This window comes from Atractosteus spatula, chromosome 14 (assembly GCF_055471065.1).
Source record: "Atractosteus spatula isolate fAtrSpa1 chromosome 14, fAtrSpa1.hap1, whole genome shotgun sequence".
Lineage (NCBI taxonomy): Eukaryota > Metazoa > Chordata > Actinopteri > Semionotiformes > Lepisosteidae > Atractosteus > Atractosteus spatula.
Genome location: NC_142719.1, coordinates 26,202,086 through 26,230,035, shown reverse-complemented (window position 1 = coordinate 26,230,035; position 27,950 = coordinate 26,202,086). Strand labels below are relative to the sequence as shown.

The window sequence follows — 27,950 nt, the reverse complement described above, 5'->3', positions numbered from 1 at the left end:
TCTTTGCTAGCCTAGATGGTGTGACTGTCATCTGTTGGATTTTAGATAGACATTTTCATTTACTTCTGTCACAAGTTGTAAAGTTTTGCATTCATTACTGTTTTACGTTCGCTACATTTTGGTACGTTTTTCTGCCCCTTCATTTAAAAACTGAATTACAAACATTATGTTCTGTGCCCTGTCCCTTTCCTTTTTTTTTTCTCCAGGAAGTGCTCTTTACAGTAGGTTTCTGTGGAGCTTTTCTTCTTGCATGGCAGCTGGAAATGTAATTAATCCAGCTGGAGGTTTAGCTTTCCTTGTTTATTGCACCCACTTCTCTCAAGTGCTGAGAACACAATGTCCTGTTTATTAAAGCCTGACCCCGGAAGTGACCTGTTAGCACAGCTTGGCCAAGCATTGAACTCCCTGTCTTTGGTCAGTCCTGCCCTGCATTTTCAGCTGATTGTACAGTTAGACTTAAAGCTTTGCCCATACATTCCATTGTAACTGTAAGCGCAAGTAATAAAGAGGAAACTGTTTTTCTAAGATTCTCTTTAATGGTTTACATGACGGCAAACACTCTGCCTGAACCTGCTGGTGGAGGTAAAGTTTAACATCAGAACACTGGAAGCATTCCTCACAAGGAGTAACAATGGAACAAAAGAAACTCAGTCCTGCAAATTATTAACTCCTCTTGTATCTTTAAAGGCGCGATGTAAGTGCCATTTAGTTACCCCCTTTTCTTGTTTTCTTGTTTTTATTTCAGAATTTTTGTTTTGGAGCATTTGATGCCACCACACCACTTCAAACATAGAACATACCTGTTAAAATGTGTTAATTGCCAGTTTTCAAGGTTTAAGTCAATTGTTTGTTGTGTGTGTCTGATGATCTGAATTAAATGTGCTTTCATGCATTATCTCTGCTTAGTGGGATATAAATGCTTTTAATACTGCGGGGACTATACATCATAAAAGTGTATCAGCTAACAACATGCAGAGAAGTACTTCTTTAAACATCATTGTATGCTGGTTTATAAAGGAAAATAAAACATTTTGTACAGCTTAACTAATAAAAATGAATTTGATATATTGCACAATTGCTGATCAATTTAACCATAAAGTGTGAGCTCTGTCCCAAATTTGAAATAAAATAACTGACACCTTTGTTATAAATTCAGTTGGTTACACCATACTGTATCTTCATCATTTAAAAAAGTAACTCTTATGAATCAAAACTGTATAACCGAAACAACAGATCTTATAACAGATCTCTTAACATTGGTCAGTGTTAAACGTTTTAGAAATGAAAAATGCTGAGTGTTTTAAAGTGGGAGAAGTGAATAAACCAGTTACTTTGGGTGGATTGTGTAAATTTGAATGGTGATGGAGGCATTATGTACCTTCGTGTCTCTGAAAAGAATGGTAAGTGTCCTTGGAAGAGTCCAAAATCAGACTGATCCACTTCACCAGAGTTAATGCATCCCCGTTGTAGTTGCAAGTTGCATCAACTTGTAGTTGCAAGTTGTAATTTTGTACCTTTTTGTAGTTGGTGTTTTCTTTTTCAATGGATGACTTGAAGTTTTATAGAATGGTTTTGTGAGAGTCTGCTTGCTTACTCCCTTTTAAACGTTGACAGTTTAAAATTCCAAAATTCCTCAGCTGACTGATGCACACTTGAACAAGACAGTAGATCTTGACTTTTTCTATACATGTTGCCTATAGGTGTGGAAGAATATTCACAGCTGTTAAATCCTGGCCATGGGCTGAATGGCAGGACATTATTTTATTCAAGTTTGTCTATTATGCAAGTCCAAATTAACTTGCAGTGTACAGTAGCAGTGAGTGATTTCCAGCACAGTGTAATTTTATTGCATTAACTGAGCGCAGAAATACTGGATGTCTTGTTTTGACATTAGGAGTCCACTGAAATTTGATAACAGGTCATATTAAAAGGACATGAAAAATTGAGGTAAGCTTGCAAGGTGTTAATTTTTTTTTAGCCATGACTATGTAATAGTTTTTGTAATATTTCGACTTCATTGACCTTTCACTCAGTGATTATGAGGAACAAGCTCTATGACTAACGTAGGATTTAACTTTCTATCACAAATGTCCCTTTTTTCTTTTCTGGCTTGTGTATATTAAGGTCATTTATGGTTTTAGTCTGAAGTAATATCTAGTGTCTACAAAAATGAAAGCCAGCATTAAATCAGAAGAAGTCAACACCTGCTTTTAAGTGGTCCTTCAGGGGTAAATACAGATTTTTAGCATATACTGTAATAGTAAAGTTTACTACTGCAGTTGCTTTAATTAAGAGAAGGTGATTTATCTTTACTGAAAGTAAGAAAATGTATTTGAAGTCTATATTTATGTATTTTAAATGTAATTTTGAATTTTACTTTACTTGTAACTGCATATGTCAATGAAAACAGTATTTGCTATGTGTGGAGACTAAGCTCTTTACAAGTCGTTCACAAGAAGAGTGTCATTCTGCAGTATGGTTTCTTTACACCTAGTTTTGTTTTTTATTTTATATGTATATATTTTTTATTTTTTGCACATTATTCACTCGGTATTAATATCTGTGTAGCGTACAGTACTATAATATCTCCATACAGTAAGTACTTTTAAGGTGTGTAGTAAGCTTTCTATAGTAGCATTAATATATGCTTTGACCTTTTATTGCAGTTACTTTTTTTTTGCCTAACTGCTAAGTTTCAAACGAACCTCTTACTACTTACTCTATACATTTTCACGTCTGTGAAGTTATGCAGAAACGGACCTTCAGTTTTAATCCTTCATTCACCAGACACCATTACCTACTGCAATCATGGCATTTGCTGGAAATAGTTTTACAGAGTAGATGCAGCACAGTGCAGAACAATATTCTGTAATTTTCTATCTGTCACTATGACAACCAAATTGTTTTTCTTGAGAATGTAACTGTTTGTTCTGGCCACGAGTACTGAAGGAGTGTTGCAGTGGTCTTTATGCGGGTTAGCTATGGGTTTTTATTTTCCAGTGTGCTTTCAGAAAAAATATATATTTATTTGCACTTGGTATTAATGTAGGATGGAAAAAAGAATTACAGAACCACTTATTAGAAAGTATTTTATTTGTCCTTGGATGAAAACTTTGCACGTCTACCACTGCTGAGTAGCTTGTCTCCCATGTTCCAGCTGTCTTTTCCAGTTATTCATTTGATTGTGCAACCTAAAAGCCAGGCATTTATATAGTTTTTCCCTGTAACTTATGAAGTGTTTTATTGTGCAAATAGAGGGCCTGTTTAAAGGAAGAGGCTTGTATAATCTCTGGTGATTGTCCTAAGTCCTGTGCCATTCATTAGACAGAAGTTCCAGGCTGTCACACAGTTTTTGAGAGTCATTGTTTATCTTGCTGTACTGTTTGTGGCTCATCATCACATGATGATTTGCTGTTTGCAAGTGGTCCCAAGGGAAACACCCAATGCCAACTCCAGCTTTATGATGCATGAAGAGGCAGAACTGACTAGTGATTCGTGAATGACTGTACAAATCAGAATCCCTGAGCTGTTAGATAGTTGGACACCATTTGATGGTGCAAAGACTTTTACTCCTTTTCCCATAGTACATGACAGTCTGTTGACCAGTAGCTTAACTTTTGTCCACAGGACAGCAGAGTAAAATAAACACAAAGCCACAACCCTAGGCTGGAATAGAACCTGTTTTTTACAGTCAAATGAGGCTGCTGAAAGGGGCTACTTCACATCATGCCAATAGATATCAAAAGAAGTATGCTGGGTGCATCTTAATGCAGTTTCTCTCTTTTGGACTAAGGTTATAAATATTAAAATGCTCTGGGCTTTCAAAGTCCCCATGAGAACCAGTGTGAATTTAAAAACCTAAGTATTTTGAATGTAGAGCCCATTATGATTATAGTAGATGTTCCATAAATAAAGTTAAAAAAAGATTCAATTTCTTTTTAGATAATTTGCAGTAATGGGTACTGCTCTCCACATTTTATCATTCAGAATGAGTGCCGCTGCCTCTTCCAAGAGCTCTATCTGCCTTTAGCGAGTTAAAATTTTAAGTAAACAGTTTTGGAAGGGCAGGTTCCAGAAGTGACCTGTCCCAGTGTGATGACAGTCGACTGATAAACAAGGGAACAGTTGGTACAGGCACTTCCGCTGTCTTCCAGAAGTTACTGTTAGCGTACTATCTCCAATCGTGTTCTGAGAAATAAGCCTTCTAAATTTGGACTGCTTTTCGTCAAATTGATTGCAAGTCTTCTAAAAATGTATTCATATTGTGCATACGGAGTTAATGTAAGAACACAATTCTTTTGATTAGCTCTAATATTTTCCAGGTTTTGCAGTGTACACATTATACTGTAAAATAGTCTGTTCGTCATCACATCTTGGCTATTTGTATCTGTGCCTCCAAGGATTGATGCAACGTTTCTTGCATTTCTACCAGTACTCTGTAACCATGGGATTATGAAGTAATTTTCCAAAACCACAACGTATTGTGCCCATTTCCTATCCATACATTGACATATTTAGACATCTAGACACTAACTCTATCATGGTTTATATATTTAAATATGATTAATCTTAAATTTTCATTAGGTACTATGACCGTTTCAAATGTTATAAACAGAGTGTGCTGCTGTAGTTGAAGAAACGCAGGCAATTGAAAAATTTTGGAATTGCATTCAGTCGAGTTTAAAGTGGTGTAGATTATAAAACTGTCTCAAGAACTGTTGTTTTGAGCTGAGTCTCAGATTATTTTGGCAAATGTGGTTACACTGTTGAGTTAGTACCAGAAGGTGGCAGCAACACCTGCATTGTCCACATTTTATCCTTGGCAGATTGCTGTTCAACCTCTGGGTTGCGAGCAAGTTTCTTGCACTGTGATCACAATTTATACCTTTATACACTGATATATTAATGGTTGCTTCACACAACCCCCCCCCCCCAAAAAAAAAACAAACTGTGGGATTACTGCTATTTAACTAATTTATTTTACATACAATCGATTTGAGACCATTTTCATCATGACTTTTGGCTATTTTGTATTCTTTATTAAACCTTTACAGATCATAAGAACTGTTAAAAAGGAGAAAGACTATTTGGTTCAAATAGGAATTTTATGTAGATCATTAATCCAAGGATTTCAGCCACTTCATGAGGGAATCCAGGTTATTAGATTAAACACCATGACTGGATAACTTGTTCCATATGTCTACAACTCTTTGTGTATAGAAGTTCCTCCTGTTCTTATTTTCAGTGCTCTTTCCCATGTTTTCCATGTGTGTCCTCTATTTTTCCTTTTTTAGAAATACTCAATCAAATACTACATCAAGTCTAACAGACTCGATGCACTTTTGGCATTTTGGCGGGAGAGTGGTATGTTGTAGGCTTCAGTAGGAACACTATGACTAGAATACAAAATTCAGAATGAAGACTGTTGGTTTAGTGATGTTTCGTATTGGTCCATTCTTTGGAGTCTCTGAGCTAAGTAGAAAAGATGTAAAGGCCATTTTAATAAAGACTGCATAGATTTTAAATCATGTTGCCTCATGTAATATTGATGTAACATGTTTAGTTAATCTGCAGTGCCTCGTCTCTGCAAGGTGCCTTTGTACTGAGTCGAGATTTTCTCACAAAATGGAAATACAACAGAAGGTTTGAACATGGGCATTGGTCTGCTTCAGGCTTTTGTCGACATGAACTAAGCTGCAGACTTAATTAAAATACTTTCAGTGCGAAAGAAAATATGTAATTTTGCTTAGATTGGAAGTTATTAACTTAGGGGATGACATTTAAGATATGTTTTATTTTTTAATATCCTGCTAGAACACTATAGTGTTGCTGTGTATTTTGAATGTTTACAGCACAGGCCTACTTTGATTTTAACAGCCAGAAAAAAAAAAAAACTTAAAATGTTTTCCAGTTTCCATTCCTGCAAAAAGACATGTTTCTAGTTTTCCAATACTGGCTAACAATGTTCGGGAAGTCATTAAAATAAAAGTGGTTTAATTTTAATCTTTAAACTTGGCGGGGAATTGGATTTGTCCTGGCTAAATTCCATTCTGGGCTTGTACAGTCTGGCCTTGCTGAAGCTCTCCCTTAAAGGGGAACTGCAGTCCCAATTTCTTAGACCGGTTATTAAATCTCGGTAACAAAATACATTCTTTGATGGTATAGGAAAAATTTTCCAATTTTAAATTAAGCACAAAATTGTCAACTTGTGGAAAAATTGTGTAAAAAAAAGCTTGTCAAATTGTGAATGTACTGTATATTCACCATGTTGTCACAAACCCCTGGTCTTGCCACTGGTGAGAGTGAGAGTTTGTGCAATTGTGATGTTAACTGGCCCTTCCTGCTCACTAGTCACTGTAATGACTAATGTAATGCAAAGTACAAACAAATAAGCGCAAGAGACATTTCACCCCAGGAATGTTCAGCGTGATCTGCATGCAGAGTTAACAGGTGAGTTGTATTAGTCAGCAAAACTGTCCAAAGTCAAGAGCAATATTTCTATTGGCTTAAAAGAGATGTATTCACAAGCCTGCTTCACCTCAGTGGATGTTTTGTTGCCTCATTCTAAATCACAGACTTTGACAGCTATATGGTGCTGTGCATACCTGGAAATTTTGTAATGTAAATTGGAGGTTTTACAAGTTACTGTGTATATTTTACTTTTAATGTAGTTTGAAATGCACTCATCAATGCTGGTTCTTTCTAACCCCGAAACATAAGGATAGTGTTGAAGTTCCCCTTTAATTCAACTGGTGTAGCAGTTTCTTACTTCAGTCTGATCTGCTGTGCCGTGGGACTGCTGGCATATAATGACTGTGAGAGTCACCCAGGAGGGGGCTGATAAAGTACTGATAAAGCGGATAAAGTGGTCTGCTTCTACACATCAAGGATTTTGGGACTTTGGATGAAAAGTGCAGTATATATATATACAGTACAGTATATAGCCAGCAGCCATATCGCTCTGCAACTCACAACTGGCAACCCACTGAAGCTAAGCAGGTGTGAGCCTGGTCAGTACCTGGATGGAGACCTCCTGGGAAAAACTAAGGTTGCTGCTGGAAGAGGTGTTAGTGGGGCCAGCAGGGGGCACTCACCCTGTGGTCCATGTGGGTCCTAATGCCCCAGTATAGTGATGGGGACACTATACTGTAAATAGGCGCTGTCCTTTAGATGAGATGTAAAACCAAGGTCCTGACTCTCTGCGGACATTAAAAATCCCAGGGCGTTTCTCGAAAAGATTAGGGGTCTAACCCCGGCATCCTGGCCAAATTTCCCATTGGCCCTTACCAATCATGGTCTCCCTAATGATTCCCATCTATGAATTGGCTTCATTACTCTGCTCTCCTCCCCACCGATAGCTGATGTGTGGTGAGCGTTCTGGTGCACTATGGCTGCCGTCGCATCGTCCAGGTGGATGCTGCACATAGGTGGAGGGGAATCCCCATTATTTGTAAAGCGCTTTGAGTGGAGTTTCCAGAAAAGCGCTATATACTGTAAGTGTAAGCAATTTTTATTATTTTTATTTTGATTATTATATTCAAGACATTTGTAAAGCCATCCAATATGTATATTGCTCCTATGAAATACATGATAACACATCAGAATATTCATACCAAACACTTGTGAATCATTTCTCTGCGCTGTGATGCACAGCTCTTGGAAAAGCACAAAGTTTATAGTAACTAAAGCATTCCCATATATTCAGGAATGCTGTGCAGGCATTCTCCCAATACGGTATGCTCAATGAAACAAGTCTGTCACTGTTGCCTTTGTTTTGAGCTGGTTGGTGGTGACAAAGATTTTCAAGATCAAAACAAATTAGGAGTTCATTCTCAATGTATTCTCTTACTTCTGACCACATGCTTTTTTTAATGTGCATTTCTTGAGACAAGAAGAAAAAAATGCATGTTAATACCACATTGATGTAGCTTTTAATCTATTCATTTGGACAGTAACCTCTTTTATACAGTATAGTACATCCCCTTTGATTCCTCTGTTAGGGAGTTTTCCTGAGGAACACACTATCTCCGTCTCCTGAGTCCCATTACAGTCACTTCGTTTATGCCCTTATCTTACCACTATCTCACATAAAATCTTTTTATTCTAATTCCTGGGTTTGTAAGCATTTCCCACAGTCCCTGCGGAGTGTTGATAATGTACAACAGAAAGTGTTAGTGTGTTTTATATCTTTATATACAGTATACATCTGACCATGTTGGATGTGATCTACAGTATATGGATAGTGTCTTATCACCATACTAATGCTTTCTTGCTTAGATATTATTTGGTTCATTTTAGAAGACAGAAGTGTTTAGACAAAATCCCAAGAACCCCAGAGAACTGCAAGTCAATGGAGCTTGTATTTCATACAGCGCCAGACATACTTAGCAGGTGCCTAATATGTCAGATTACATAGTTTTTCTTGATCAGTTGATTGAAGTAATTTCACATGGCTTTAACCACATGGTTTTAAAATTAAGTACTTTTCAAATACTAATGAAATACAAAAGTTTTTCTAAAATAAGTTAATATAGTTTTGGTCTTTTTGTATGAGCCACTCGAAGATTGTTCATTATATAAAATAATGGGAAATCGTAATACTACTGTTGTTATTGTTCTGGATAATCTGCAGTTTAGGTAGGAACACAACTAGCCACATACATGGCCACAACTGTGTTGTTTTCACTCTAAACAAAAAGGGTTCGTCACGTTGTATGTACAGCAGTCTGGTAGCACTGTGTAAATAAGTAATCTTATCTTGATCTTTATTCATGTTTCTTTCTCTTATCTGACCACATTTAGATGATGCTGAAAAAGGAAGTCCCATTAATGCTAAATTGGATATAATTGGGATTTCATTTCATGTCTCCACAGAATAACATTCTTTGTTCGTGCTTACCAAGTCGAAAAAGTGACTGGTGATTAACTGCTATATGCTGTTTAGAAGTGGTGGAACACTTTTTTTTTTAAAATCCTGACGCTTGGAAGCCAGCTGTGTCTTGGAACACATAATGTCCTTCAGCTAGCTGAAAAACACAGTTAAGTCGCTGGCGACGCAAAGCATTTTAGTGATGTGCGTCTTCTGAGGGCTGTAGACTGAGCACAAGCTGCCCACCTGTTTACCATAACTTCTCAAGGGGCTGAATAGGTTCAGTGTTTTGCCCTGCCATGTGGCCATATATATATTTTCACATGCATTCTTCCAGCTATCTGTTCATAGTGTTTGAACAGCTGTGTTTAATAGTATGCTATATTAAAGATAGTCTTGCAAAATCAAAAAAGATTTTGCTGTAATGTAAACTTAATGGAAAACGTGCTTCACATAGCAATGAGCATGCTTGTGTTGTACAGTACCCCAAACTACAGTATAAGCTTTTGGATTTTGGATGAACAATTACTTTTTTACATTATTTTATGAATGTATTGCATTGCAGTTCATGGCATCATTTAAAACCAATTCCTTGTGAATATTACCGTTTATCTTGGAATTCAAAAGCATGTCCTTAGATGAGCTGTTCTGGGTACTTTGCTCATGGTCTGTATCAGTCACGGGATTTTACAACAGTCACTGATCTGAATTGCTTTTGAAACAATGCTTCATTAAACCAGCCTGAATTTAAATGCTTGTCAACATTAATTGTAGATATACTGAAAGTGTTTTTTCTTGTCTTTTTAGGATTTAAACACCATTTACTGCCATCTTTATAACATGGATATTTTATCACACCTCAGGGAACATCAGTTAAGGTAAGATAAAATTATCATGCATTGCTTCAAGTTCTCTGTGATAAAAACTATACAAGAATAAATGTATACTACATTTGATCAATTCCAATACCTGTTTGTTCTGTAACCTTTCAGCAGCACTGAGAATACCCTTATATCACATCTACACTCAGATCAGAAGGAGAATGTCCTTTCATTCTTTCATGCATTCATGACTAGGGACAATGAATCTAGTTGACCTCCTCTTATTCCATCAAATTATTTTTTACCTTCCAAAATTAGTTGTCAGTAAAAGTTCTTTCCAGACACACTGTTTATTAAAAAACCCTCATCTTTATAGTTGTAAATGTGTCTTTTCTTAGTGTAATGTGTTTTGTATCTCATGTTTCTTAATGTCTTAGTGTTTTGTATCACATAGGGGTATGCAAACTACAAATATTTCAGCAGATTTTCCTTTAAGTTCTCTTTTGCCTGACGCTCAAATTCAAAGCAGGTTGTTTTAAATAGCACAATTATGTGCATATCTATTATCTGTGGGCACTTTTAATTCAAAGATAATTAAAATTATTTCTTCTAAAAGGTATTAACCAGGTGTGCTTCAACTTGATATGATTTAATACAAAACCTGAAATTATAACGCACACAGTCATATTAATCATCAGTGGGAGATTTAGGTAATTAAACATTAATGTGTAATTTCAGTAACAGAATACAACAGTATCTAGTGATGATGAATATTATGTTTTAAATAAAACCACTTAATACTTAAACTTAATACTGTGCTAACATCCCTGTCACGAAAGACACCTCTAGTATTAGATACTATATTTCTGTGTATTCTTCAGATGGTACAGATCTGTGCTCTTCCAATAAATGGAGATATGCTTTCTTGCACGAAACAATTGAAGTTTTGCAACATGTGAATTAGGAATGGAATCCTGTTTTCAGGAGAATGGAAGATACTGGGTAAAATTAAAATAAAAGATCTCTGCTATAGCACAGCTTGCTGAATATGACCTGTTAGATCTGCTAGAGCAATGTTATGGAATATTATAGTGTAAATAATTGCTTTGGGATTGAATGCACCCCAAAGCTCCCATCAATCTGCAAACTGCTGAACTTGATGTAATTAGCCCTCTTCTGTTGTGTTTAACGAAAGCGGGATCATCTTTTTTGAACAAGTTGCACTTTAAATTTTTCTTAGAAAATTCCTAAACATCATAAACATCCCCCAGTTTTTTTATTTTTCGTTAAATCTTGTCCAATATTTTTGGACTCCTTTGAGTTGGCCTCATTCGACCTGTTTCAGAGCTCTTTGCTCCTTGCCATAGGTTTGCTACATGCCCTGTAAACTTAACTTCAGCTCTTCGTTACAGAGGAGGAGAGATTCCCACTCCTCTGTCACAATTTATAGCTGAGGTCTCCTGGCAGGGAGAAAATGTTTAAAGTTGTACCAACACAGTAGTTTTATTAGAACTCTTGTGAGAAGACCAAGTTGGTGGCTGCGGGGGTGGACACATGGGACAACTTAAGTTTCAGTTAAATATCTGAAAATCATAATGCAGCAGCCCTTTAAAATGGGGCTACCTTCTACACAGTTTTCTGACCTAATTAAAGCTAAATATTTGGCAGCACTTCAGATGAAAAGAGAAAGCGTTCTCGCACACCTCCCTCACAGATTGCACTGATGAGTAATCATTCTAGAAGCATTTTTTCATGTATCTTTGATTTGGCTTGCAGCATTTTATGTCGGCAGCATGGAATTTTATTAGATTTGTGTTTTAAGTGATGTGTAGGCTGCTGCTTGGCTGGTGTAGGCCAGCTCTCAGAAACTTTGATAACCTGTTGTTTTTGTATTTCAGGTCAATGTGCACCACAGCTCGTTATGAGAAACACGAAACTAACCACGTCCTGTTCTAGTAAGTAAACCTATGGAAGAGCTAGTAAACACCTTTCATGCTCTCAGCTGACTTCACATCACGCAAGGGGATTTGTAGATGTATATTAAATCTTTGTTTAAAACCTTTAATTACATCTTTAATTGCTCCACGTTAGGGCCAGATTCCAGTTGAGCCAGCGGTTTATAAGCAAAGTCATGTGATGCAGTGGCTTCTTCTTTCTGGTTAAGTATTTATGAGTCCTTGCCAATGATGCTGGTAAAAGCCTGTAAAATCTAAAACATTAAGATGAGAGATCGCTACTTTGCAATACCGTTTTCCTAGGGCCTCTGTATCCTCTGGTTCTTGTTCAAAATACTGTATATATGTGCCTTACAAGAATTAGCAGTTTTGATGTTTATATATTCTTTTGACTTGTGAAAATGTTGGGGATTTGGGGTGACTTTAAAGTATAGTTTTATGTATAACTTTGAAGGTAAGCACGTTACTAGTTCAGTGAAGGGTCCAGTTAGCTCGAGGTTGAATCTCTCAGTTGAACTGAGAGAGAGAGAGAGACCCAGACAAACTGAAGAGGCAAGTGAAGGATGTTTACTGCCTGACAGTAGCTATCAGTTATAGCCTTGTTTGCTTAAGCAATTAGCTGATGTGAAATACAGGGCATCAAAGAACATTCTTGAAAGATGTGCGATAAATCTTGGATTCAAATCTGCTTGCTTTCTCCTAGGAAAAATGGGATTGACAAAAGATGCCTATTATCCATGTCTACATTTTAGTTTGTTTTTTAAACTCTTTTTGTAACGGTATATGATGTACCTCAGTTCATGTGGGACTCATAAGTCAAATGCTTAGTAATGAGGGGTGTTTCTTTATTGGGAGCAGATGTCCAGGAGTGTTTTCGACTCAGGAGTGAAGTTTGGCAGCTTATTAATGACTGTTTTCTTTAGCTGCTTTCTTCTGACCCCTCCTTGCCCAGACCTCTTTTAAACATAGGCTCTAAAATCCCCTGATATCTACAGTACCTTCTGTTTTTTATTTTACATTCAAGAAATACAAGCACTTTTTAGTATGGAGGCAAACCCCTCACCTATACAGTATAAGCCTGATGACACCATTTGTCTCTGAAGCTCTTCACAGATGATCTTTCCAGAACCTATTTAAGTTATTTATACAGCAGGGATGTTAGCAGGGAAACCATGACAGGGTGAAAACATATCTAATCTGTCCGCTACACAGATTTTGCCATGTTTCACAATAGTATAATCTATAGTAGGAGAGAAACCTAGCGAAGTTTAACCCTGAGGTCTGGGAGCTGATTTTTCTGCAAATTGATGGAAGCCAGCTGTGGGGTGGTAGTCAGCACAGCGGGGGGGGGGGGGGGTCTGGAATGCGGAACTTCTGGCAGGACTGTGACTGAGCCATGTGTTACTGGGGCGGCTGTGGCTGTGAGCTCATCCAGGCAGGAAATGAACATGCTATCCACAGAAGCAGAGAGGGACTGGACACCACTCTTCATGTCTGCCTCGAACGCTCCACCAGAAAGAAAAGAAAAAGCATCATCGAACTCCGAATTCAGCAAAAGGGGAAATTCTTTTCTGATGAATGAGAAGATCTCGATAACTTGAGATATGGGATGTGTCAGATGGATTTCAATTGCAGAAGAGTTTTGAAACTTTGCTTTGTTCTACGGTTTTAATTGATCCTTTCCTGCAAGCTCAAGCTAACACAGATAGCGCCAAGAAAGATCTGAAAGAACTTGGTCTGCGCACCTGGATATAAATTTTCCTGCTACTGTACTCGGTTTTTGTCTGGCTATGACCTTTGCAAAATCTTTGACTAAAGAGTAGCACTGCATTGAGACATTTTCCCGGACCTGATGTTTGGAAAAGTGGGATTACTTCCTTGGAGATGACTGTCTCAGGATATTCATTTTTCCATGTGCTAGCCACTTGTTAATTAGTAGCTGTCAACAGGGTACAGTCTGGGTATGCTCACAGAAAGTAGAAAGATTCAGCAGGGCAGTGAATGTAAGTTTTGATTCAATAGATTCATCTTTGTGTAATACAAATGGTGGTATTTTTTTTTCTTTTCAAGGTAATACGTTTTGTGGTCAATGAAAATTTATTCGAAATTGGTAGAATGTTGTACTTAAGGTGTTCAGCTCATATGATTAATGGGATTTTGTCTTCTTTTATGCGAAGGATACATCACTAATACAATATCTTTACAAATATTTTCACACATTTATCTTGTTAGAATACAGTAGGCTGTTAATAAGTTAACATTGTTAAAGCAGAATTCACTGGTTGATGAAAGATAATGCCTTCCTACTTTAATTGTAAGTTTTATTCTGCATCCTGTGTGAATGTCCCTGTCCTTGAGTCACTTTAAATACAATAGATCGCTTTACCATGCAGTAAATGATTCTTTGTTCCAGGTTTTCATTACGTTTGTGTTAAATACTGTCATTGACTAAGCTGACTTCTTGACATGTCAGGCAAGTTGAATTACTGTAACCATATTTACGTTTGGCTGCTTGTGTAGTTACCTTAGATGAGTGTTACAACTAAGAGTATACTTCATAATTGCCAAATTGAAATAAGGATTCTGTTTCATGACTTGTCAGTTTCTGTTTATTTCATGTCACTGTTTATATAGAGCTGATGTTTTACTATCTGTGCTTGTGCATTTCTGAGATAGCAATTTGCTGCAAAGCTAGCACACAGTTCATAGGTATTAACTATTTGTCCTAGATTTTCTCGTAGCATGTGTAGTTGTTGTAACCTGTATATGTTAATTGTCTTATCCTCAAAAGGATGTGTAGGCTGTACAATGTGGGAAGGTCCACCAGAATTCAAAATAAAGGACCTACAATGAGCACAGTGGCTTTAGTGTAAAGCATCTGTTTCTAGCGTCAGCTCTAAAAGCTGTATCTAAGGAGATTTACATAGAAAACAAAGGTTAGTACTTTTGTTTTGAATAATGTAATCTCTGGCTGTGAAACGTTTCTGAACAGCAGTGTCTGGCACTTTTAAACCTTTTTCAGTTTAAGTTTTGAGTCAGCATTTTTTGTGTGTCTTGATAAGTGCTTCTCTTCACATTTTCTATCAAGCTTTGCAGCTTGTCATATTTAATGATTTTCTATAGCACTTCATTTTAAGCTATATAAAATTGGCAAGAGTATCATCCTTAATGCCTGTATTTCAGTTTAAGCGGAATGCAGAATGCCGAATGTCCTGTAAGGTAATACCTGCTCTGAATTTGTCAGTTTTAATGGATTCATGTGTAGCTCTTCTCCAGTAGCCACACAGACAAAACATGTGTCACATGTGGCTTTTTTGTTTGTTTTAGCATTCCAGAAAATCCTTGTAGAGTATGTGAGAGCATGGCAGTCTGTTCACCAAATCATATTGGTGAGCCTGATATTTGCTGGTGGCACAGCATTGTGAAAGTCTGAGTGAGACTGGGAATGACAGTGTATGTACTTTGCATTTTAAAATAATTATTTTCAGGATTTATGTAGTGCAGTTCATCCAGAAGGACCCCAGATCTCTTTACATATGTGAGGACCTACTTTGTCCGCTACTGAGGTATTGCAACCATTGTGCACCAGCTGCTACACTAACTACACAGCAAATCATGGTGACATTTTCTTCATCATCTGAACTAAAGGAGAACTTTATGAAAGTGTGATTGAGTAAGTCCCAAGTCCCTTGGCTGAGTAGAATTTAGCCACGGTAATGAAATTAACACCCCTATTCTTGTGAACATTGCCATTGTTCACAATTACCAGTTAAGGTATTTCGATTATTTAATTACCTATTACCTATAAAGAACAGGTAGTTCTTTAATTACCTATTATAAGGTATATAGATATTTTTTTTGGAGAATATTGAAAATAATGTCCCAAATATGTTTATAGAGGTTGTAACCTTCAACCATTTGGAACAATATTTTGAGTTAACCCTCTCTTGATTTAGTTAAACCATTATTTTTAAAGTTCAGCTTTAATTCTCCTCTAGCAGCTGCTCCAACAGTGAGAGAGAGAATAATTTACGGCTATGATGATTAGGTCACCACTCATTTTAAAATAAAACAAACTTGTAAAACGGTACAAATCCCCCGAAAGGATTTTTTCAGGTTACTCGGTTTGTAAAGAAAGCATGTGCCTATCTGATGAAAATCCTTCAGGTCATGGCAATCTCATTTTCATGATTTGGCAGATGAAATAATTTCTGGGTCAATTTTCACCTCACTGTCAGAAGAGGAAATATGTTAAAAGCCAAAGGCAAAGATATTGATGTTGGTGTGGTACTCTGAAGAAATGATAACCGCTAAGCAGCTAGTGAACTGAATACATTATCTTTTGGTGGTCAGGGAGGCAAAAATACTTGGCAGAATATTTACTGGTTCACAGCAGATTTTCAACTCACAGAAGTGTGAAGAGGATTTAAAAAGTACAAGTACTATAGCTAAAGGTTCAAATTCAAGATTTGCCATTTTTTTTGTAAGGAAGGCTTTGCATTTTAAAATGAAACTACTTTACTGTGTTATTAACTTCATCCCTAATGAGAATAAATACAAATGTTTGCACTAGATTTTTAATAATCCTTGCATTTTGCAGTACAGTGATAATGATTTGGACATGCTTGTGTTAAATATTGGCTAATAATAGTAATGTAATGGTCAGTGATCAAGTTTCTGTTTTTAATCATACATAGTATAGAGGACACTTCAAGAGAAATATGTTTTTGCTCACTGTCACATATGTTGTGAGGATATACAAAAGTGCTTTGTATTGTAAGATTGATAAAATTAGTGTATGGCTGTGCTTGACTGCTCGGTGGTAGCAAATTGCACATTTTGTGAGTTGTGACCATATGATCATAAATGGTGAAAAACTGAGGATTTAATTGTGCCAATCCAATTGCAGATATGTTTCCTGTATTGAAAGCTGTGGAAAGAAAATTGTATTCTGCTCATTTATTTTGGGTTTTAAAGCAGTTGTTGGATTCTGGATATTACATTTTATTTATAAGCTCTTTTAAAAAAATATTCTGAATATAACTTAATGCGCAGATGAAAGACCTGAATTTCTTTTGTTTTGTATGTTTTGCAGAATTGTCTTCCTTGTAAAGAACAGTAGATCTGTTTGCAATGAGAATTGCTTATGATATACTGTAGCTTATGATTTCCTTCCCTTTTATATGACATGTGAAAGAAATTCTCACGGGGATGCATTCTTCATCAGTAGCCTAGCACTTGACCATTAAGCCTAATGTATAGCTGTAGTTCTGTTAACTAGTGACAGTAACATTGAAAGATTTCTCACTGTCTCAGTACTTTAAAAGTTGTGAAAAGGTTTTATTTCGGGAAGTAATGTGGGTGAAAGTATCAAGTGTTTTTTTTACTTGCTGTAGAAAGTACTGCTGTCAAGTAGTCTGGGGTCACATTAAATATCACGCAAGGAAAAGAAAAAAATACCATGCAAGCTAAGCACATATTTGTCTAAAGTGCAATGTCTAAGATGATTCTGCAACAGTGGGCTGTTCGTAGACACTCGTGCTTAAGATAATTGGACGTGCTTGCTCTAAACAGTTGTTCGATGAAGTGGTGAAGCTCAATTTTTTACTTTAATTGGAGTATATATTTTCGTGTGCAATCTGTTTGGAATGTCTGCAGATGGTTTTTGTTGGGAAGTGACATGGCTGAGATTAAAAAAAAAATGAAGAGATCTGATGAACAAGGTGCCGTAATCGTTCATAGCCTAAAGCTAGTGTTCTTTGAGCCTCACTTTTTCATGGCTCAGATCGCTGTAAGGCTTTTGAGGATGAATCTTTCTGCTATAAAGGTTGCCATAAAAGGAAATTGAATCTGGTAAGCCTAAAGCAATAATATGTACGTTACTACATACTGTGAAGGTGAAATGTCAGAAATTTGACAAAAAGCAATCTTTCTGAGAGCAAGGAAAATAAAATAATCTCGTGCATTGCAGACTTGATTTTTCTGTCTTCTCATCAAGCCATGGAAATCCTGCTGTTGCTTCCTGATCAATAAAGCCGTGCTTGACTGCTCAGTGACTGTAACTAAACATGACCTTCTTGAACAAGCGAGAATTAGAGGGATTTGTGTCAGCATAGGTCTTAGTTTAAAACCTATGACCACAACTTAAATAGGCTCTGCCAGTTCTATTGCTTAAGACGTTTAGCAGCACCGAATGAAAGAGACTCCGCTAATATGACTTGTCAGAATGTATTTGGACTTTTAATGCATTTTACAAAGTTGTAGGAACAGTCCTTTTGTTCAGGGAAAAAAAACTAACGTTATGTGGTAGGGCCTGTCTAGAAATAATTTTTGTTCTCATTTTATAGAAATTACTGCTCAAATAACACATTCCTGCTTTCTAATATAACAATTTTGGTTCACTGCCTTTCTGTTGATTTCTTTGACATCTTTTCCATGATGTGTTGATTGACTTCTAATGCTTTGCTTTAAAGGAGGATAACCCCAATCACAGTATTACATAAAGCTCAGCATGTGGGCTCAATTCAATCTTTTATTATTCCTGAACTTTGCTGCATTTAAGCTTAAAATGTTATGTTCTTTCTGCAGTTTTGGAAAGCAATCTGGAGGAAGAAGAGGCTATGAATATATCACTTTAGAGCCATCAGAAATGATTGTGGTGAGTGAGATCCCTTCAGCGTTTGTCAAGTTTTTTTTCCCCTCATAACCTAATGTTGCACAGAGGACCAAGCTCAAAATGGAAGGAGGACGTTACTGATCAATTTCAGGGGGCAGCATGTTGAATCATGTTTCATGAGTTTTTACACGATGCGATGACCTCAAGTTGTGTTTTGAGATGAGAATGCCCAGCAACAGACCAATTTATTTCAATTGCTTGGTTTCTCCCTTAATTATAAGAAAGGGGTCAACTGAACTTAATGTAGTATAAACCTTAATTAGCTACAATAAAATCTGAAAAAAATGTAAAAATGTTTTTTACTGGGATGTTCACATTTTGCATGAATCACAAATTCCATACACAAAAATGTATGCTCTGTTTATCCAGTGCAGTTATTTCAAAACAGTTGTGCATCTTAACATGTAATGGTACAGTTGCTTATGCATAATGGGCTGTTTTTTCAACCTTTGCCTTCACTTATGTAAATGTAACACTTCATGGTAGATCTGAAGGACTAAAGGTTGAGCCATGTAGCACCTCATTTACATCAGCAGTGTTATCAATATAAATCATCACTAATCCTTTTAACTTAAACCTTTTAACTTAATTTATGTGAACATACAAGAATTAAAGTGTAATTGCAGACAATTTCAAATTAAGACTTTAGAGCAAGAAGCAATTTTATCAGTTTGCTTGAATTCATGCTGTGACTCACTGTATAATTCTATCCCTCCTTGGCTTATTTGCTTGGGTCTGTATATAAAGCTGGCGGAACAGAAAACCACAGACTCAACAAACAGATCGGTGGTCGGATTCTCATAATGTGCTGATCCCAGTTTAGGACTGCATAGCCACCTGGCACTGTGTATAATTCTGCATGGAAAACCTTTTTCCTAGATGTTTTTTTAAGCTAACTTTCTTAAACTGCGGTAGAGACCATCTCTCTGTAGAGAATTTACTCATGTACATGCCATGGGAACTCTCCAAAAACCACACTAGCACTTTTACCCCTAATCATGCTATTTTTGTTTTTTAACTATGTGAAAAATACACTGAGGGTTTACAATTTAAAACGTTGTACTGCAACTCAGCTGTGCGATGACTTGTGCTTACCTAAAGAGAATTCATTTTACAGTGGTCATACACTCAAACAGCTGTTTGTACCAGTTAGGCATTAATGCAAAGAGTAAGATGTTTTAGTATTCTGTTGTGCCATAAGTACATTAAACTAGTTTTGTGCAACATTTGATATCTGTTTTATTTTATTGGAGGGGAGTGTTATGCAGGGAATGCTAGGGGATTGGAGTCTGAATACAAAAAAAATAGACTGTTTTTTGTGCCAGATTTTTAATTCTCCCCTGTTTGTATGAAAATCCTTCCTTCCCTTTTAAATCTCCTGTAATGTAGGTTTTCTCCAGCGGCTGGAGAGGCAGAGACAGTGTGGAAAGTGGAGCCTGCGGCTCTTAGTGCGTGCTCAAACCCAGCCTACACAAAGCTACACCTACACAATTACTGTACAAATTTTCAAAGTCTTTTTTTTTCATTTCATGGTCAGAAACGTTTCCATCCTTTTCCCAAACACTCAGCAGAAGTTCCTGTGTCAGGATAATTGAAGTTTAGACTGTGTGAAGGCACGGTACAAAGTAACATACTGCAGTAGTTGTAGATGTGTGTGAGTAAATGCATTTCTAAGGGGAGTGAGAGAGAATGTGTTTATGTTTACACCTTTAATAGCTTTGAAAAATGTGTTCTAACACCTGCCTGGTCTTTATGAATGTTTCAAGATCTTATAAATTAAGCAGGCTAAACTAAATGAATATCTGAATTCTCAAACTCCCATTCCTCATTTTAGTCTCCTTTCCTTGAATTTCCATTTGCCAGTAATAATTGTAATGATTCATTCACCAACATGCTATATGACCTGCCTGTTGGACAGTTGCTTTGCAGCATCCGCTGAATTGGGTGATATAATTCTCTGCTCGTTTGTCAAGAAGCTCATATTTCCTAATCTATCGATTGACTGCAATGAGGCTGTCCGACCCCCACCACTGCAAGATGCACCAGGGAACGTTGAAGATGAAGGTGGAAAGTTAGAAACTGCAACTTAGTTTTCCTGTAAATGTCTTAATTTTATAAAAAATGCTAATTGTATTTACTAGAGGTGCGCAGTAAAAGTGGTACACCGGTAAACCGCGGTTCTTTAGTTGCGCGTTGCGTACTGTGGTATGTTTTAGACCGTACCGTTAGGTTCTGTGAATTCCAGCAATTTTATTTTTAAGGGTAAGTGGGGAAAAAAGTCATACTAAAGGTATTTCCCACATATCATTGGCTAGTAAGTTTAGAAATATGATGTGATTTCGGAAATCACACGGAAATAATCGCAACTGATTGGTTCAGAACGACCTTAACCTTCATCGATACGGGTATTCCCAATGACCAATTGAAGATGTGCTGTTTTTTCTAGTTTTTCTGATTCTACTGTAACTGTAGTCATGAAGGAAGACTAGTCTTGATCATGTTTTTAATTCCATTGCTATCATTAGACATGCTTTGAGTTTTTTTCTTTTGTCAGATTGTGTTAGGCTGTTTAAGTCCATATAGAATGTCTTTTTCTCAGCAATGTTTTAAACAAGTATTGAGGTTTTTCTGAAGTTTTAGATGAAATAGCCAAGGGCAATCGAACATGCTAAACATGTTTCATAAGGGTGTGAATGTCAACTTTACTTATTGTAAAGAAAACAATGTTACAACCTCCAATACCTTGTGACAAAAATCTGCATGTTGTTAAATTGTTCTGTTACACTGTTCAGTGTTATTTCTAGTTCTTTGGTTCCAACAAAACAACATAATTTTCATAATTTTTTATACAACTCAATATGCTTTACTTATCAAAACTGAGAGATTCTCCATATACAAAAATACAAAATAGTTCGCGGTATACCGCGGCACGTATTGCGGTACATGCATGTTTTCCAGAGGCAGTACCCAACCCTAGTATTTACCCATGTTTGCATCATTTTAGAAGAGCAAATTATTCAAATCGATTCACCATTAGGCAACATGGTGGCACAGTGCTCAACATTGGTGCTTCACCGTGCTGGGGCCCTGGGTTGAATTCCAGACCTGGGGTGCTATCTGCATGGAGTTTGCATGTTCTCCCTGCGTTTGCATGGGTTTCCTCCAGGTGCTCCGGTTTCCTCCCACGGTCCAAAAACATACTGGTAGGTTAACTGGCTTCTGGGAAAATTGGCACTAGGTGGGAGTCTGTGCTTGTCTGCCCTGCGGTGGGTTGGTGTCCTGTCTAGGATATACCCTGCCTTGCGCCCATTGCTTGCCAGGATAGGCTCTAGTTCCCCCACGACCATGGACCGGAAGAAGCAGTTAGAACAAGGCTCAGCAACCTTTCAGGGGGTGCATGCTCATATATTTGTTTTTACGGATTTGTTTTACCTTTCAGTAATTACCCTACTTATATTTTGAGTAATACAAGTAAAATAAAAATATTAAAATATAATAAATGAATATGCACATCTTGCCATTTAGTGTGATCCTTGCTGAAAATTCAAGTTGCTGGTATCAAAGCTGTGTGGTTTAATCGAAAAAGGAAACATCAGGCCAAAACGTTGGAAATCCTGAAATCTGACAGAAAACTCTGATGCCAGTTCTTGCATGTACACTCCAAGCTCAGCCGCACGGATTGTGCAATGTCTTGTAAGCTCTTTAAGATGTTGGAAATAGCGGAAAGGTGAGATGTTGGTGTCCCGAGAAAAAATGGCAGGTTTTTTAAGAAATGTCTTCTACGTTTCAAAAAGACCCATGACAGCTTGATCTGCATCCTGCAGCCAGAGGTTGAGTTCATTCATATGCATAGTGATGGCCACTAGAAACATTATATTTGCAAACCTAATGTTTTTCATCATGCAGTGTAGGGTTAAAAAAAATGCATGGTCTTTTTGTTGGACAAATCCATATTCATCTCTCCAAAGAGGCTCAAATAAGTGAACATCTAACTTTGTTTTCTTAGCAACCACCATTTTGTCCAAAATGTTTGACTTTAGACCTACTGTTTTTTAGTTTCTTTGTAGCTTATTAGACTTGTATTACACATGCTGCCATCATTGCATGTTTCATTAAAAATCCCGTTTGTGGCACATGCCATAGGTTTCTGACCCCTGGGTTACAAGATGGTTGGGTACGCCAGTATTTTAAAATCTCACCAGTCCTGAGCTACACTGCCCCATGGGTACAAAAAAAGACACATCCTCACTTTCTTAAAATAACATTTTAATTTGGAATTGTCAATTATTTTTGTTGTTCTTATACAATCCGATTTTGAATTGGCAGATGCTCACAATTACGACACAGGCACAGACGAGCTTAAGTCACATGTGCTGTTTCTTTGAAAGTGTGCTAATGTAATCAGTCACTTTGTTTCACATTGTGAGTCTAACGGTGTGTGCAGCATGATTTTGGTTGAATGATTGACTGACGCAGCTTTTACTGTTTGTAGTTTGCTGGTAGCGCCCAGCAAATCACAGGAGCTTGGCTGCTTGAAGCTCATATATACCTAGCAGTGCTTGGCCACTGTTTGTTACAGATAGGGGAATTCCCATTACAATCCTCTAATGACGTAGCCCAGACATGAATCAGGCATGTGTGGACTATTTCTCTAGTCTGATTGATCTAAGTGATCTAAGAGTGTGAACAGAGTAGAGGTTCAGACAAGAGCAGAACAGGCAGATCAGGCCTTGACCACTCCTGTCAGAAGGTGCACGGTCCACTCTATTGAACACCTGAATAATTATTTTCCTGTATACAGTACACCTTCTGAAGTCTCTGATTACTATTGCAGTGGGACTTTATTCACCATTAAGCTTGTTTGGGTTTGAACTACACATTTTGAGGATGTAGGCCTACTGAATCTGGGTAGAGAGTTTTAAAAGAATGATTTTTGCAATGTGTCACTAAGGGCAAAACAGGTCTCATGTACAGTATCTGGTATAAAGTTCTGGGGAAAAAAAGTCGAACTGAGAAAAATGAAGACATTAGCATGTTATGTGATATATTTTTTGTTTTGTTCCATTCATTGCTTTGAAATATGTATTCCCCATTTTGTATTCTGCTCATGTTGTATAAATTGGATCTTTTAATTTGTTTTTTTTTACAGTTATTTTTACGAATCTGTGAAGTGATTTTAAGCACACTTTTAAATGTTCAGCAAAGCAGTTGTCAGTAGTAACAGTGTTAGCTTTGTATGTGTCATAGTTAACCCATGGTTATTAAACTACTGTGGAAAAACTTGCTTTAAGTCCAGCAGCAAATTCATATAGAAAAGAATAAATGTTTTACATCTGCACGTAGAACATTTTTTTTCTTTATTAATTATTGCTTGCTTTAAACGTCTTTTTAGAGACATTCCTCCTTCTAAAAGAACAGTTAAATAGCTTTCTTATCATTGTACATTGTGGACATAAGAAGGTTTGTAGTTGAAGTCATTTAAATACTGTATTTTGAAGTAGATGTACAGTAGGTTCCAAGACCTACTTGTTCGAAGACTGTTTTTTAAAGTAGTCATTTGAATATTTACTTTAAATTACCTTGTAGTTATAACACAGAAGACAGTTATATTATAATACACACAGGGATCTTCCTCAGCAAAATTTGTTTTGCTTCAAATTGTATAGGTCTGTAAAATGACATCTTGTACGATCTTAAAAATATCTGAATCTAATCCTCATTAGGTTCAGGACCTAATTTTTGTTTTTGGTAACTTAAGATCCATCCATATATACAACTTTTATTTTTTTACTCATTAGTTCACATTAGTTATTCTAAAACAGCAGTTTACAAAAACAATTGTACACCCCAATGAAATACGTGTGGGATTGTGGGATACATGAGTGTCTTCTTGGAACTCATTTGTATTGCCGGATTCAGGCTAGTTTTGGTTTGAGAGGATATTTGTGTATTTACGGTTTCCTGCAGGAAGTTAAGACTTTGCAGTGAGATCAGTGTATACTGCAGGCTCACAAGCGACTGAAAACCTTGTGGAAAAGAAACCATCGTATCATCTTTGTTTTTTGAAATCTTTTCTTGATGCCTTCCTCATGAGTCTACTTCGGTTTCACAGGCTTTCTGTGCTATGGAAGAACTGGATGTTTAATCAGGATCCTGAACATGTCTTTCAGGTGGAAGCCGCCAACGACAGTGAGGACCTCGTTCTACAGCGTGATGCGCCACATCGCCGGTCCCGCCGGCGATTTCAAAATCAGACAGTTAATCAGACAGGGGAAAAGGAAACCGTCTCAGACGGCCAGGATCCATCAGGATACCATCTGGTAAGAAACAGTCACTCAGATAATATTCTGGCGTTTGGAAATATCAACCTATAAATGTCTGGAACGTTTAATGAGCATATGTATACTTGACGATGTCAAGCTTCAGTAATCTGCAGTGTAGTACAGAAACGATTGTTTTAAATCCACGTGGTACTTTGAGTGCAGTACACTTATAAAATGTCAAATTGCTTTGTCTCATTTGTTTCTTCTATTACCTTGAGTCTGATAAAAGTGTGTAGAAGTCTGAGTCTGACTAAAACATACTAAAAAACTTCTGGAGTTGTTCTTAAGTAGCAGATGCATATTATGTGGGAGAGTAAGTGGTTTGCAGTTTTTTCTTCTCCTTGTGCTAGAAAGGATATAACCTGAAGAAAGTACTTCAGGTTAAAGCAGCAATTTATATTAGTCTTAATATTAAAAGTTCAATTACTAGCATTTTATCTTAGTCCAACACAACAGCCAATTTGAAAAATATATTTTTTCCTGTACTCATATTTTTCCTTAAGCAATCTTTTAACCTGGTACAAGATGTTTAAGGGAAGCCCAAAACTTAACGCAACGCTTAGACATTATTTTTCAGTGCTCTTACTATAAATACACTGTCATGACTGCAACAGTGTTGTCTTTTGAATGGCAAGGATAATTCTTTGTAACCTAAGGGGGAAAAAGTCCAAATAGTATCCAGTGCCTATGCTAATATGCTGTATATTATAGATGTGTATTTTTTTTTGTTTAAATGCATAGAATTAGTTTATCAATGCACATGTCACAGAAGACGTAGACTACCTTGTTTTAGTTGTGGTTTTATAGACAGGGAAATTTCTAAATTTCATGCTTCTCAAAATGAAATTACAAAGAAGCTTAACAATTCTGTGTGGCCAGTACAGAATTACAAAAGCCAGATTTCTCACCAAAAGCACCTTTTGTAAATGTGTATGTATAAGTCCCTTGTTGTTTCACATTTCAAATAGGGGAGTTCCTGCTGATGGCATCGGTCTTCAGTGTTTCAGTTAGAGTTGCATGTAATCTTGCAGGCGCATATTTAATCATTTAGAATGACAGTTAATTCGTTTTTACTGTAGCAGCATGAGTCAGTACCTCTTGTTGGGAGGACGCCATAATAACAGCGTAAAATTGTGATGGGGGGTATTTCCTACATACCCAAAGTTTAAAACATCTACAACTGGAAGGTGTGCTTGAATTGTGAAATCTACATGTAACTCCTATGTAAGACAAACAAGAAGAAATGCAATATCAATAAAGGAGTGCCAGCAATCCAAAGTGGACATAATACTGTGCATGCTTTTGGCTGTATTTCTGTTTGGTAAAATGGCATTTGATCTGCATGCTGATTTGTTTAGAGAAAGGATTGCATCTGTCACAAGTTGTTTGTAATGTGTCTCTTAATGTGCCTTTTTTCTCCCACCATGCATGTTATTGTCTTTTGGCCATCAGGATTATGAAGATAACCAGGTACGTGGAAAATTTTATGACTAAGTCTGACAAATTGCTTTTAATGCTTTCTGAGTCATCATCCTCAAACCACAGCTGAGAAAGATCACATCCAAGGCAGTGACAGGTTGTAGCGATAGTGTTGCTATTTTAGCACTCATACATATGACAACTCTTAGTGAAGAGTGCTTACCATATTTGAGTGGATCATGTTATCTGTCATTGTGTTTACTGATACAGTATGGGAAGGTGAACTCGAACCTACAGGCCTCTAAATAGTTTGCTTCTCATGCATTATTTAAGAGCAGTGGAGGTGTGCAAAACCCATTATCCTTCAATAAAAAAAGTGAAATCTGATGTTAGTTACAGTAGCTTGTATTAACTTCTCCATGCCTGTTGCTATTTAAGATTGGCTCTGTATTTAAGTGAGGTTTGCCAGATGTGATGCTAATAGGATTATATGAGACTCATTTTAGGGGAAAAAACACAAGGTACTTAGTAATTTATCAGGAATCTCTAAAGGGTAAACTCATTAGCAAATTTAAACTTAAACAGGACTAGGGTACTCTGGTTCCTTTCATCTGCACTGTTTTGCTAGTAAACTGATGTAATTGGAAGAAGGGGAAGAGGCCCTGTGAGGTTCTTGAAGAGCTTTGTTTTAGTCTCTTTTCCCAATCCATTATGCATATTTTTGGCAATATCAATAAAGGAGTGCCAGCAATCCAGAGTGGAAATAATACTGTGCATGCTTTGACTGCATTTATTTTTTAACATTCATGCGTTCAATTATCACAATTTGTTTTTCAATATTTTTAAATTGAGTGATCTAAAGGCATAAACCTTAAGTGTTACCTAACAACATTGTGTACATTATCTGTCCGGTTCTCGGCTCCTTTCGTTAGCTACCTGTTGAAAGTTAGTTGACATATCCTGATTGTGATTTATTTGGCGAGTCCATTCATTGTAGTGTTGGCAATGGTAATATTGTCTCTTAGCCAAGTAAGCTACAGCAGGATAAAACACAATCAGTCCTCCCACTTCCTGCCATTATTATGTATTGAGAACTCTGTGTTTGAACACTAGTTCCCTGTGTTGGAAGAAAGTACTTCTGTATCCAGACAGGGTTTGCTTCTGTTGTATAAATATGTTATAAAACATCAAAACGTTTTCTAAAAACTGCATCTAATGAGAGCATTTGTAAAAATGAACGTGTTTGTTTACATGTATGAAAACAACAAAGCAAGACACTGTCAAGAAATAGCAGTCTTTTTTAAACTTTGAAGAAGCCTCAGCAGGAAAGATTATTTTATATTTCTGTTTGTGGTCTTGCGTGTGTGCTGGCGGATCGAGACACAAGATGTGCGGAAAGAGTTGCTAGTCAACCGTCTCCTCTGTGGTATTGTATTTCCTGTCAAGTCTGAAAGACGTCTGCTTATTGCTCCATTTTCTGCTGTAATCAGTGATGTGACCCATATTGAACATTTGTGCAGGAAACAAAACGTTAGCCAATCATAATGATCAAGAAGCACACAGTATCCTAAGCAGAAGAAACCAGTGCCCTCTATCATATCGGCGTTGGATGTCAGAAAAATGTGCCTGACGACTTTTTATTTATTTTAACTTTGTTTTTGTTCTTTGCGTTTCACTTGCGCTAACTGTATGAAGGCTATTGAGCTGAATGAAAGTGAACTACAGGTCCCTGAACAGCCAGGGGAGGTAGACAGCAGAATAAGGGCTATAAGAGGCTTGTGATGTTCTTTATGATGATGTATTCTGCTCTTTATTGATCTAAGGAAATCTGCTGTGGTATTAAGGTCCAGAAAAAAACTTATAACTGTCGTTTACATATAAATGTTT

General features: G+C 36.9%; 1 protein-coding gene across 4 annotated transcripts in view; it reads left to right on the top strand.

Annotated features, from left to right (window-relative positions):
* The window catches only part of rapgef6 (Rap guanine nucleotide exchange factor (GEF) 6), a 101,155-nt gene that overhangs the window by 15,994 nt on the left and 57,211 nt on the right, over positions 1-27,950 (top strand). For 3 of the 4 annotated variants that reach the window (XM_088932628.1, XM_088932631.1, XM_088932627.1), the window contains exons 2-6: positions 9,677-9,747; positions 11,589-11,645; positions 18,234-18,303; positions 24,492-24,641; positions 26,097-26,114. In XM_088932628.1, the coding sequence (XP_088788754.1) occupies positions 9,677-9,747; positions 11,589-11,645; positions 18,234-18,303; positions 24,492-24,641; positions 26,097-26,114 (366 nt within the window). Of the gene's footprint in view, positions 1-9,676; positions 9,748-11,588; positions 11,646-13,496; positions 13,649-18,233; positions 18,304-24,491; positions 24,642-26,096; positions 26,115-27,950 lie in introns of those variants that run through there. The other variant, XM_088932629.1, reaches the window with a different exon arrangement.